The sequence below is a fragment of the Artibeus jamaicensis genome, unplaced genomic scaffold (assembly GCF_021234435.1).
Source record: "Artibeus jamaicensis isolate MK-2021 breed Jamaican fruit bat unplaced genomic scaffold, CSHL_Jam_final scaffold_369, whole genome shotgun sequence".
In the NCBI taxonomy this organism is placed as follows: Eukaryota; Metazoa; Chordata; class Mammalia; order Chiroptera; family Phyllostomidae; genus Artibeus; species Artibeus jamaicensis.
Window position 1 is genome coordinate 9,018,036 of NW_026522042.1, and position 13,314 is coordinate 9,031,349.

The window sequence follows — 13,314 nt, forward strand, 5'->3', positions numbered from 1 at the left end:
ATCTTAATCTAATCCAAGTATTTTTAAAGAGTTTGGACCAGATGGATATGTTTGGATACCTGTCTACACTTCCTGACCTAAATAGACTGATATCAAATCTGTACAAGTTAAATGAAAATCCAATTGTGACAGCTACTTTCCTACACTTTCCTTCAGTTTAGGAAACAATTTCGACAATATACAAAGTAATCTTTTCGAGTAGACACATCTGAATCTAATCCAAAATACTTTTTTAAGGCTGTTGACCAGATGGATTTGTTTGGGGACATGTCTACACCTCCTGACCTAAATAGTGCAACAGTAAGTGTCTGTTTTTAAATTTGCAATGTATTAGAAATGACATCTATGACTCAGATTGGCAGTTAGCCAGAAATCTTGAGCATCTCATTGAAACTTGGAAGGTGACTGCTGATTTTTTTTTTTTTTTGCATAAAGTGTAAATGGCTACTAGAACAAATTTGCATCTTAAGTCACCATGGGAACCTATCAGCACTAATTCAGCACTAATTTAACTAATTCTGAATTAGTTAAATCTGAGTTAAATTGCTTAGTTAAATTGCTTAGTTAAATCTGAGCAATAGGTTAGGCAATGTAGTCCTTCTTGGTATTACTTAGGATCAACAGGAGGAGCTGAATAATAATTCTTGGCATAAGCCTACTTGGAGGAAATATGCTTGTTAGATGATCAGTTGTAAAGCCTCCTGGCCACTCCATTTATTGTCTGTTCTTTCTCTTGTGATTCAGTGTAAGTCTGGTGTGAAGTACAACTTAAAATGCATATGAGACTCAGTTGTGTTTTAAACATTTCTCATGCTTTACCGGATACTATAATGTATCAATCTTAATATTGATTGATTCATTAGAACTTTGGGAGCATAAAACAATATTTTTCTTTACAGATAAGAAAATAATGATTCAGGAAAAAAGCTCATTTACCTAAGAAAAAAGGTTCAAATGCACCACTAAAAGCCAAGTCTCAGAACTTTCGAAACAGACCTCAAATGAAATTACCCATGTAATTTTAAATGGGTTTTCACAACTTCTATTACTTACTTAACAGTTTCTTGAGTACGTCCTCTCTGCCAGGTACAGCGGTGAGACATACAATGTCAGTGACATCATGAAGTGTAGTATCCCACAGAGAGGCCACCATTGAAACCAATTACAAAGCTTGTTAGTAGATATTAATTATAGGGTATTTATCTAGTTTTAGAGGGTCAGCTAATAGCTCTGAGTGAGTTTCTGGACTTGAACATGAACCAGACAAAAATGGCATCACTATCTATCTAGGAGTCTCTTACTTATATCAGGGAATTAGCAAGCAAAATCGATATGACCAAGAAGGTCATTGGAATTAAAGCCTCAGCAGATGGAGGACTGGGTAAGTCTCACTGCCCCCTGAGTGCTGCAGAGAATGCCAGGCCTATGAACATTTACGTAAAATGCCCAGGCCCAGGAGATGAGAAGGAACAGGGGTTTCCATACTCTACTCAGCCCCCAACCCTGTGAAGTTCACACTGTATCACAGCATTGCAGAGGCCCTACAAACCCTACAACAGAGATGCCTGTTTAATGTTTAGTGTTCTTTTAAGCAATCAGTACTGACACACTTGTCTACAAGACATTTCATTCTTCACAATGTTTGTTAACCATTCTAAGGATAATTTTTTTTGAAATACTGGCATAGAAGCCCTGGAAGGTCCGTGATAGCTCTGGTCCTTCTGATTCCTAGGCAACTTCACCCTTCATCCACTGGTAGCCCCTTCCCAAAGCAAATTCATGTCTGAATGACACAGTTTCTAAATATAACTGACCTTCAAACAAGTTTATTCAAAGAGATCAAAGCACTGAGGCTGTGAAGTAGAATTCCGGTGGGGTAGACAAGGAAGCACAGACTGCTTCATCTGCTTCTGTAGCCTTCTAGAAGTTTCTGAAAATGAAAATGAAAATGAAAAGCAATGTGAGTAATCCCAAGTCTCATTGATATTAGACTTTATGCATTCTAAGAATCTTTGGTTTATAAAAATAAAATTCAAGTTTTAGTTGCACTAACAATAAATTAAAGGAATGAATACCATCAAAGCACATGGTATCTGATAAGTAACAGAATCGTAACAGTGCTCATTCAGCGCTGGTCAGACTTTGCTGGTGTGTTCTTACAGAGTGACTTTATACTCATAGGTCACAAAATAGGTTTACCTTTACTTGATAAAACCAGCATGTTTAAAAATATTCAAATCTTGCAATAGTTTCTCCAGTACAGATGAAGAGAGGAGAAAATCTAAATTACCTAGACTTTATAGGTTATGCCCTGCCCCTCCCCCAACATTTATACAGAATAGTTGTATGCATTTCCAATAAAACTCATGTTGCAAATTATGTAGCATTCCTTAGGCTGTAATTTTTATTGGAAAATGACTCGAACAATATTCTTCCATACTGGTCTCAAAAACTTAAAAAAAAAAACAATAGAAAGGAGGGGGGAAAAGGCATATTCTAACTTAAAAATTTTGACCATTCAAAATCACACTTATTTTCATAAAATGTAGGGCATGGCTTCCCATTGGGGAGATCGACTCTGGTGCGGGGATGGGATCAGGGCAGTGCCATGTAAGTAAGACACCATGCACAATCCAAACTTGAGTATGGTCAGGGTCAAAGCAAACTGGATCCCCTTGTGGGACACTTTGAAAGTCAAGCTCATAAAGCTTGTTTTAATGTAGGGAGCAGCAGGAGGCCCCAAAAGCTTTGGTTAGAAGTCCAGGACTTGGCAGGCTGGAATGATAGGTGAGACATCTACATGGACAAGAGCAAAGCCATGCAGCTCAGTCTTAAAAGCTTTGTCTCTGTACAGGCACCTCTTGAGTTGCCTGCTGCCCCTCTTACAGGGGCTCCTCAAAAGCAGGGTCTGTATTTTACCTTCCTGGTGCCAGGGCTTGTCTCTCAGGTCCTCTTATGGTGGCCAACTGGATGCGGTGTTGACATCCAACAAAGAAGTCGTGAAGCTCTGGACTGGAGTGGGGAGGAGGGGTGGATGAAGGGGCTTGCATTTTTCAGCTGTAGTGTGTGAACTGGATGCTCAATCTCAAATTAGCAGCAACCCTGCCCTGAGAAGAGCCTTATACATTTTGCTTATAGGGTGACTATTTAGAAGTCTAACATTGGCTCCTGTTGGGTGTCCTAAGACCTTCTTCCGAAGTATTCGAGAAGGAGCACCCTACCAGCCCTGAATAACCAACTGTTCTAACTGGAGGTGGCTCATAATGAAGCAATAAATATTGAAATCACAAGCTTTTGTAATATGTTGTCCCCTACCTTTTGATTGTTAAAGATCTCTACATTAAGAAATCTTCCAATCTATTTCTTTGATTAAAAAATATATTTTTAATGACAACCTCTTCTTCTGACAAATTCTGTTCTTTATAAAAAAAAAGCTGGTTTGAAACAGGAAAAAAAACAGTGCCCTGACACAACTAAAAAGCTGGTTTTTAAAAATTGTGTTTTATACCTAGCACTGTATAAATAAATAAGTAAATACATACATACATAAATATCTTACCAGAAAATGGTAAAGGGTAGAATTCGTAGAGGAGTGCATTTAGTATGTCTTTCAAATGAACTCAAACCCATATCTTCACTTTATTTATAAATTAAAGATTAGATTATACATAAATTCAAGATGAACTAAAGAATAGTTGAATTTATGCACTAAATAGATGAGATTACTGTTACAACAAAGGTCACTAATGTAAGAGGTTAATGTGACGTGTTACACAAGATTAGATCACTATTTTGAGTATCGCTTTCTTGGAAAGGTTTAGACCAAAGGGTGTGTCCAGAGGAGAGACTAGGATGATGAGGATGAGAGATCTAACTGGGATAGCACTTCGGAAAAGATCCTTAAATATTTTTAAAGGCACACATGACAGTCTGTGATGTGAGAGGAAAATTCCACCACCAAAAGGAAAGACCAATTACAGGGAGATGTATTTGACCTTAAACTTTATTACAGCCAGAACTGTAAAATATGAATGCGTTACCCAATAAATGTGCTTGTTTAGAGAGGTGAGGTTCTGTGCCCAGGGAGTTCAACAGAAGGTACTGCATCAGGAAGGACGTGTTCTGGGCTTTGGAGATCCTGTCTTCCTTTCAAGCTTTGTAGACTTAGAAAGAAAATCACAGCTGATTCTCTTTAAGACTTTCAAAGACATGAATTGAAATAAGGATGATGGTGAACTCAGCCAGTCTTAAGGCTGAGGAGTGACATGAGTGAAGTAAACAACAGTAAGATTTCATCTAATAAGGGGCCAATGAAGTTTAGACATAAATAAAAGGGCATGTGATGGGGGAGGGGCAGGGAGGACCTATTCAACTAGTAAATGCACTCACTCACAAAGGTGATGGGAAGAGGTCGTGGTCAACCAGTTAGCCAAAACTAAAAAAAAAAAAAATCTAACGGGAATTTGATACTTCTGGTCACTTTATGTAGTTTTCTCATTTGAAGTCACAAAATGGACTAACACTTCTTTTTTTTTTTTCTTTTCTTTCCAAATGTGATAGGAAAGCAAAGATATCCTGTTAGTGGATCTAAACTCTGAAATCAACACCAATCAGAATTCTTTAAGAGAAAATTCATTCTTAACAAACGGCATCACCTCCTCCTCTCTTCCGCGACCAAAGCCTCAGGCACCTTTCTTGCCCGAAAATGCCTTTTCTGCCAATCTCAATTTCTTTCCCACCCCTAATCCTGATCCTTTCCGCGATGATCCTTTTGCACAACAAGACCAATCGTCACCCTCTTCGTTTGATTCTCTCAAATCTCCAGATCAGAAGACAGAGGATTTGAGTGGTTTGTCTACCCCCCTGAGTAATGGGCCCCTGAATGGGGATGCTGATTACTTTGGTCAGCAGTTTGACCAAATCTCTAACCGGACTGGCAAACAGGAAGCTCAGGCAGACCCGTGGCCCCTTTCAAGTCCGCAGACACAGACCCAGCCAGCAGTGAGAACTCAGAACGGGGTCTCTGAAAGAGAACAGAATGGCTTCCAGGTCAAATCCTCCCTGAACCCTTTTGTGGGAAGCCCTCCCAAAGGACTGCCCGTACCAAATGGCATAAAGCAGGACTTGGAAAGCTCTGTCCAGTCCTCGGCACATGACTCCATAGCCATTATCCCACCTCCACAAAGTACCAAACCAGGAAGAGGCAGAAGGACTGCTAAGGTGAATGAGCTTCTCTGCATGTCCACTGGCAGATTGCATGTTCAGGGTCAAAGGGCGGTAGGATGCGCACGGTCTCCCCTGCTGCTGTTGCTTCCTGTGTGGCTATAGAATAAAAGGCAGGGTGAGGCCCTGTCCTTCGGAAATCCCTTCCTCTGATCACCACCCTCCAGAAGCTTTTCTCTCAGCGGTGTTTGTCACCCCTGCTTTCCGTTCGCATGTCTTGTCTCTTATTATTAACTAAACACAAGTTTTGTTTTTTTCATTTTTAATGCTGCTATGCTTCTGTACCTCTGGTAAGTTCAATGGTCACACTGGGAGCGGAGGGCAAGGGTCCTTGTGATTCCCTTCATACCTTCCCCACACTAACCCATGCCCCACACACACCCCTCATGTTGCATTAGTGTCCCAAGTGGTGCTGCTAAATTCTTGAGTTTGTCTCCTGTGTTAAAAGGTGACTGGCTAATCCATTACCTTAAAAAAAAAACATGTATTTACTGTTACTGTTTCATTCAAAAGCAATTTCAAATGCAGTTTCTGTATGCTTTTTTAAATCGCATTGGAATATGTAGGCTGGCCTAACAGTGAGACCGCTATGTCAATTTTATGGATTCAAATCCACTAGAATGATCAAAAATATGTAAGCTACTTATTTACAGTTGTTCCTTCTTTCCCAGCTTCAAGCTTTTAGCGGATAAGGAGACCAGACAGATACAAATGTGTAAAATAAGTAAATTAGATTTCCCTTTGAGAGTCCAAAATCCAACATTCTGCCTATTGCAGAGATCCTCGTCTTGTTTGTTTGGTCGGCTGGTTGGCTTTTTGTAGTAGTCTATCAGTAATCGGAAACAGTTTCGTTCTGTGTGGTTCCCCAATCAGAAGGACAGAGTAGGAGATGGAATAAGGCAGCATTTCTCTGCCCCCAGTAACTCCTCTCCGCCCCTCTCCGCCCTGTCAGTCTCCAGCAAATGACTTGCTGACGTCAGACATCTTTGCTCCTCCTGACTCAGAAGCTCCCGGCCAGGCATCACCCACTGGACAACCTGCAACCCCGCAGGCCAGCCCTCTGGACCTCTTCAAAAACAACGCCTCTGCCCCTGTGGGGCCCCTTGCAGGTCTAGGTAAGTGCCTGAGAGGGAGTCCAGCTTGGGTCTGTGGCTTTCACTATTAGGGCCATCGTGCATAGGGCAAAGGCACCGCATATCCACAGAGGTTTCAGGGACAGAACATTTAGCAACCTAGGGAACCTTTCTCCTACTTTTACTTCTCTACCATCCCACCCGAATTTGGTACCCTTGACTTAAAAATGAAATTCATCTCCTTGAATTGGCATGTGAGAAGAAATCCATTCTCAATCAGGCACTTATTTGAACCAACGGATAATAGCTTACTGAAGACAATTACAAGGGAGTCTGAAGTCAGACCAGCTTTACTAGAGAAATGGGACTGAGATGACATAGTCTCAACTATCATCTCTTTTGGAAAAGTAACAACATGCATGTCTTCCATGTAAATTGCCATTATGAGACCAAAGCCCTGGACCCTATTAAACTGATAACCCTATGGGAAGGTATCTTGGACCCCAAGAAGGATATGATTGAAGTCTGAAGCAAGCACAAGTCATAGAGTGAAAGTCCTGGGTCTAAGCCCAGCTCTGTCCTTAGACTTAAGATGGTGTGGGACAAGCATATATCCTATCGGTCTCTGCAAATGTAAGTTTTAGCAATTCCTTGCCGATTTTTTTGCCCAGCTGAGTGCCTTAGTAATGTAAGAAGACAAGTACCAGGAACCTGAATTTGAAAACAGCACAGAGATAAAGGAAAAAGCAGGATTTTATTAGAGAACTAGGATGTGCTGGTGCTCTCATTCATGAATCTGTCCTCAGCTCACGTGAGCCATAGAGCCACTCTGCGGCAGACACTGGGCAAGGTCACCCAGCTGAGGGCTGGCCCTGCTGCTCTTCACCCACAGCCTCCTGGTCTTTCCTGCCCCTGTGGTACAGTCTTCAGAAACCTTGACAATAGCTCTGGCCGTCCTGCTGGGGGTTCTCTTCATATTTCTGCTTCTTGGCACCACTATGAGCTCCAAGTCGACTTCAACCTGGGAGGGGGCGGAGAGGAGCTCTCTGCCTCATTTGGTACAATCTGATCAGGGATCTTCCTCTGCCTCCTGCAGAGTCAATCAGCAGGCCCCTGTTTTGTTGTTTTCTCTGCTTTCCTGCAAAGGAACATAATGTGGCTCTGTCCTATTACATCTGTCTAAGCATATCTGGAGTAGGGTGTAGCAAAAGGACAGTTGTCATCCAGCCTCCTAAAGGTCGAAACCCATGCGGGGGTGAGAAGCCAACATGTGGCAGGGTTCTGCTTGCGTTCGCGCCATCAAGAGACCCTCCCTGAGCTCTTTGTGTCTTCTGGAGGCCTTCCCCATTCTGCTTTGCTCTTTTCCCTGCATCCCCCAGTAGAGCTGGCTAGTGCTTTTCCTTGCAGAAGAGGAGGCAGCTCGCAGGCAATGCCTATTGCCAGATCGCATCCCAAAGCTTTGTAGTCCAAGATCATGCCCTGAAGAATTTTTACAGCCAATATTTAACAAGTCAGCCTGGAAATACAGCTGGACCCTATAACTGTTAATTTATTCAGACGAAGTGAAGCTTTTTGGCTAGGTGCCCCTGCGGAGGCCTCGGGGTATACAACTGCAGAATACTGATGAGTCTTCCAAGTTGAGACATGGGACTCAGACTGAGCCCTACAGTATAGCCCCTGTCCACTCGCAGGGATCCTCAGCCCAACCCTGGAAGGTTGCAGGTCCGGCTTCAGCTGAACCCAGCTGGAGGACTCTCTCCTCTGGAGAACTGGGGGCGGGGAGAGGATGGGAAAACAGTGGGGAGAAGGGGCTGTAGAAACCCGAGCCTTCAGCTTTGACTAGCTACCCTGTGTTTTTATCTAGCATCAGAAGGAAATAAAATTAACTTTTTTTTAACCAAAACTCCTTTTTTTTTTTTTTTATCCTCTTGCCTCTACCTTTTCCAGGGGCCTTAAATACATATCTTGGAAACACGACACATGGAATCTGGTAGATGGGAATGAAGCTGGCATAAGTGTACACTGGGGAAGCCTTCATTTCCTGGCTTATTCAGTATCTTCCTCTTTTACCACCACTCCCACTAACACCATCTATGACCAAGGCCAGACATTTCCTTCCCTAAGGGAAGGCAAGCCATTCAACATGGAGGATGATAAAACTACCCAACTGGAACATCCAATTTTTGTAAATTATTAGTGAGCGACTCTGGGTTCAGTTTATGAAATTTAAATGACTTGGTTTTAAAATGCTAGACATAACTTTGTTCAAAATCAACTCACTTTTCGAAGCCTATATTAATGCAATCTAAGAGAAATTTCTCTTTGATCAGTTATAAAAGGAGTATGTATATGCTTCAGCATAAATGACATCTAATACTGTATCTGTAAAATAAATATTTGAATTAACATTCCATTAAAAACAAATAGTCCTGCCTTTTGATGCCAAAGAGGCAGAGCAGGAGGATGGGCTGCTGGGTTTGGAGCCAGCGTGACTGAGTTCTAGTCTGTACTGTCGGACTGTGACTTTCCCAAGTTTAGTCATTAATACCCTTGTACCCAGTTCCCTCCCCTCAAAAATAAGCATGTTGACTCAGTAAGAGGACCTTGCCTGAAACCCACCGCTCTCCATGAGCTCACCATATGCTCACACGACCAGATGGCTGGTGCTCGTGTCGATGCAGACTTGAATCAACACCAGTCTCCAATACCAGGGAAATTCAAGATGCAGTACCCTGCTACATCAGCCCCTGCATACCATTTTCAAAATATTTCTCACTTTGGAAACAAAAACATTCCTCACTCAAGTTTGAGGGCCTCAGTTTGGTTAGAAAATGTTAATGATGAAAGAATGCTCAGCTCCGAAGCTCAGAGCAAGTTGGTTTTGAGAGCAGAGCATCTTTTGTGAACAGGTCTGAGGCCGAGTATAGGTTTTCTGTTAGTGGTGACCCTGTAACCGGGTCACTGATACACTTGGGAAGAGGCAGAAGAAAAAATACCCTGAGCAAGATGGAGGCAAGGAGCATCTCCAGAAGAGGGTGTTGAACATAGAAGAAACTTGGATTTTAGTGGTTTTGGCAATTCCTAGTTGATGCGGCCGGGAGGCAGGACCCGGAGAGCGTCCTCCTTTGAGATCAAATCCCCAAGCTGTTACTTACCTAGGGAGGTTTTCCTGCTTCATGGTATCTCCCCCCCGCCCCCCCCCTTTGCTCTGGTCTAACTTCCGGCAAAGCTTTGTGAGTGACACATACAGCGAGCACTTTTATTTGAGTCACTCTCCAGGATAACCAACCTCTCCTCCATGTTTGTTCTGTCTTGGCACCAACCAAATGTTTTCATCCTTTTATATAACTATATCAACCTTGGCAGCATTTAAAAGCAAGGCAACTTTGAAAGGGCTTCTTCAGGATGCAAGCATGTTGAGGCCTAAGGCACATGCATGCTAGCTAGTTTCCATAAGACCAGACAGGAGACGGCCGCCAAATGAAAAGATGGAATCAGTGACTCAGATACCCTGTGGAGTATCCTAATTAATCACTTCATAAGCATCCTGCTTTGTGTACGTAGGTGTATTCATGCAACAAAGAAGTTGATCAGCTTGACAGGTTCTGTTCTAGCTGCATAAAATGCATCAGTGTCTGTATAATAAGGGCTCGTTTTTTCATGACTAGGTACTTAAGGTAGAAAAAAGGGGCTTCAAAATTGCTCTGATTTGTGTGGCTCAGTGGAGTGAGAGCTGGCCTGCAAACCCAAGGGTCACCGGTTCAATTTCCAGCCTAGGGTACATGCCTTGGTTGTGGGCCAGGACCCCAGTGGGTGGCACACGAGAGGCACCCATACACTGAAGTTTCTCTCCTCTTTTGCCTACCTTTCCCCTCTGTCTAAAAATAAATGAAGTGTTTTTTTAAAATTTAAAAATATGTACTCTGCAATTGGGTGCTAGCAGTACTATATTAGCTAGTAAATCTTCAGGTGATTTCATTTCTCAGAGATGATTTTCCACGGCAGCCTCAAGGCTGAAAGAAGATGTTTGCCCCATAGATGCTTTATAAATGCTTCCTGGAGTCGTGTTTTCTGAAACTGAACATCCTGTTCAAGACTGTCTCCTGATCAGCCCTTTCTCTCACTTTCTTCAGGTGGGGTACAGATGACACCCCCTCAGGCAGGACCCTGGAGCCCAGCATCTGTAGTGTTCAATCAGTCCACCTCGGTGGTCCCAGGAGCCATGGTGGCTGGCCAGCCTTCAGGATTTGGTCCGCCAATGGTTTTTACCACAAACCCAGCTGGTTGGAGCCAGCCTTCATCCTTTGCAGCCTCAACTTCCCCTGCAGCCCCTGTTGTTTGGGGCCCATCAGCATCTGTGCCACCCAGTACCTGGTCATCAGCAAGCCCTTTGGGAAACCCTTTCCAGAGCAATATTTTCCCAGCTCCTACTGTATCTGCCCAGCCCCCTCCCATGCTCTCCTCTCTCCTGGTCACTCCCCCTCAACCACCTCCCCGAACTGGCCCTCCAAGGGACATCTCCACTGATGCCTTCGTTGCCTTGGACCCACTCGGGGATAAAGAAGTCAAGGAGGTGAAAGAAATGTTTAAGGACTTACAGCTGCGGCAGCCTCCTGTTGTCCCCGCAAGGAAGGGAGACCCGACCCCTTCTGGGACCTCAAGTGCCTTCTCCAGTTACTTCACCAGCAAAGTGGGCATTCCTCAGGAGAACGCAGACCATGATGACTTTGAGGCTAATCAGCTGTTGAGAAAGATCAACGGTAAGCTGCCCACTTCTCTGTCCACTGTACCAACCAGTATTTCTGCTGTCACACAGGCCCACCGAGTCCCTCAGAAGAACTCTTTCCCACCCACCAACAGCCTTACTCTTGCTTCAACTTAACCATTTACCTTAGGAAGCCAACTATTTACCTTAGTTCTTTCTAAGGTCTGGCCCAATGCTGCCCTCTTGCGACAAATCTTAGAAGGGCTGCCAAGAGCTACTGAAATTCAGTGGGGTCATGGCATCCCCAGAGGGCTGTGACCAAGCCTCAACCACACCCCACGGCCTTCAGTGAGGGAATTCTGAGCCTCTCCCACTTCAAGCAAATAGTTACCCGTGGCGTTCTCTTCTGAGAAGGGAGGCATTTTCCTGTGATCTTTAGCAGTCCTAGCATACTTTGGGTGGTGATTGTTATGCCATTAATATAAATTTCCAAAGTATGGAACGTAACTTGCTAAGATGAGCCTGACTGAGCACATGTGCCTGCATTCGGAAGAGGTTTTTCTACTGACGCCTCGGGTTTTTCACCCTGTAGATCCACCAAAGCCAGCCCCCAGACAAGGCGCCCTGCCGGCGACCAAATCTTCCGACAATGCATCTGAGAATCCTTTCTCTAGAAATTCTTTCAGCTCCTCACAAGCCTCAGTAAGTATCAACTGCTGCAAGCTGTTGTTCCAACAAATATGCCACCTGAAGCCACTGCCTCTTCAGTGAGCCTTGCTTGCAGTTAGGAAAGGACATTCTGATGGGAAAGGACATTCGAGGCAGATGTGTCACTGAGAACCAGCACAGTGTAAAGATCTGCACAGCCTAGGGGAAGACTAGTTTTGCAGGGATTACTATTCTGAATGTGAGAAATGAGCATCAGACAGAAAACGCCCTTTGTGTCCCACTGAACCTGGCTCCTGAAAGCATTCTGGGGTAACCTCAAACTGAAATACTATCCTTAAAAAAATATCTTTCAAATTGAAGTTCCTGATTTCACACCCATGATTCTATAGCTCATAAAAATACTACTTCCCATTCTGGGGAGGCCACTATAATTTACTTGAACCTCGGCTTTGATGTAAATAATAAGTATATATCACCAGGTACAAGCTGGTAAACACGAATCATTGTAGACCCTTCTGTTACCTAAGTGATCTTTAGAGAAACTAGAGAAATCTTAGTACAGGTTTTTTATTTTTTGTATTACTATAATTATCCCTTCTGACTGGGTGGCTGTTTCTCCGTAGACGGCTGCTCAACCTGTGGCTCCTGGTGTGTACAGGGACCCTTTCGGAAGTCCTTTTGCCTAATTTCTGTAAGTAGGTGGCATGGGGGAGAGGGTGCGGGGGAAATTTTCATTTTAGCATTGGGAAGAAGTTAAATATCTGTCATTTGAATTAATAGACATGGAAATATATACTTGGCTACTTCGATAATGTCTCGGCTGGGCACTTAAGAATAGAATTCTTATCTCTAGCAAAAATAGTAATATGCCCATAGGCATATGGGTTCCTGTCATATCCTACGTTTTTGATATTTCAGTTGGGTACAGAAGTAAAGCACATCATAACAGCTTTCTAGTTCCTTTGGGTTGGTTTTTTTTTTATTTTTTGACCTTCCTATTTAAGTGATGGCAAAGCACCCTGGTACTTATTTGGTTCCCATAAAAGTTTCAAAATCTGTGGACTTTCTGAAGCCACCAAACAGGTCAGCTAAACAGGTGACGGTCACGCCACTTCTGCCTCCCAAATCAGTACTCCTCTCTCTGTGGAGGCCTTCAACATTAGTGTGAAGGAGTCTGATGACATTAAATCCCCAAGTGGCGGCAGCTGCTGATGCCTCCTGCAAAGGCAGTGTCCCATGCACCCAGCTGGCGGGTTGATTCTTCTCGCTGGTAGGTTTCACCTGAAGTAAGTCATTGGTGTGATCACCGTAGACCGCGGCTCTGCCAGGGCTCAGCGTGACCCTTTCTTTCTCAACAGCCAGTGAAAGCAACTTGGAGTGAAGCTAAAAGACTGCAGTTAGTGGAGGAAAGGAGGCTTCTCTGCATTTTAGAGGAGGTGGAACATAGCTGGCCAAGCAGGGCCATGGGAAGAGTGAAAGGAACCCAAGCCCCATCCAAACGGACTTCAACACCATGTCTTAACCCACCTAGAATTGAACTGTTTTAAGTAGATAACTATCTTCAATCTGACAGCAATAAGATTGACTCTATTTGCAATTTGGATCATCTCCCTTCAATCCATTTCTACAATTACAGTGTCTCTT

General features: G+C 43.5%; 1 protein-coding gene across 6 annotated transcripts in view; it reads left to right on the forward strand.

Moving 5' to 3' along the window:
• The window catches only part of DAB2 (DAB adaptor protein 2), a 166,544-nt gene that overhangs the window by 150,957 nt on the left and 2,273 nt on the right, over positions 1-13,314 (forward strand). For 3 of the 6 annotated variants that reach the window (XM_037138533.2, XM_037138531.2, XM_053657283.1), the window contains exons 9-14: positions 238-300; positions 4,561-5,220; positions 6,176-6,338; positions 10,430-11,056; positions 11,594-11,703; positions 12,294-12,361. In XM_037138533.2, the coding sequence (XP_036994428.2) occupies positions 238-300; positions 4,561-5,220; positions 6,176-6,338; positions 10,430-11,056; positions 11,594-11,703; positions 12,294-12,356 (1,686 nt within the window). In that variant the 3' untranslated portion in view covers positions 12,357-12,361. The remainder of the gene's footprint in view (positions 1-237; positions 301-4,560; positions 5,221-6,175; positions 6,339-10,429; positions 11,057-11,593; positions 11,704-12,293; positions 12,362-13,314) is intronic. The other 3 variants (XM_037138532.2, XM_037138534.2, XM_053657284.1) reach the window with 3 other exon arrangements.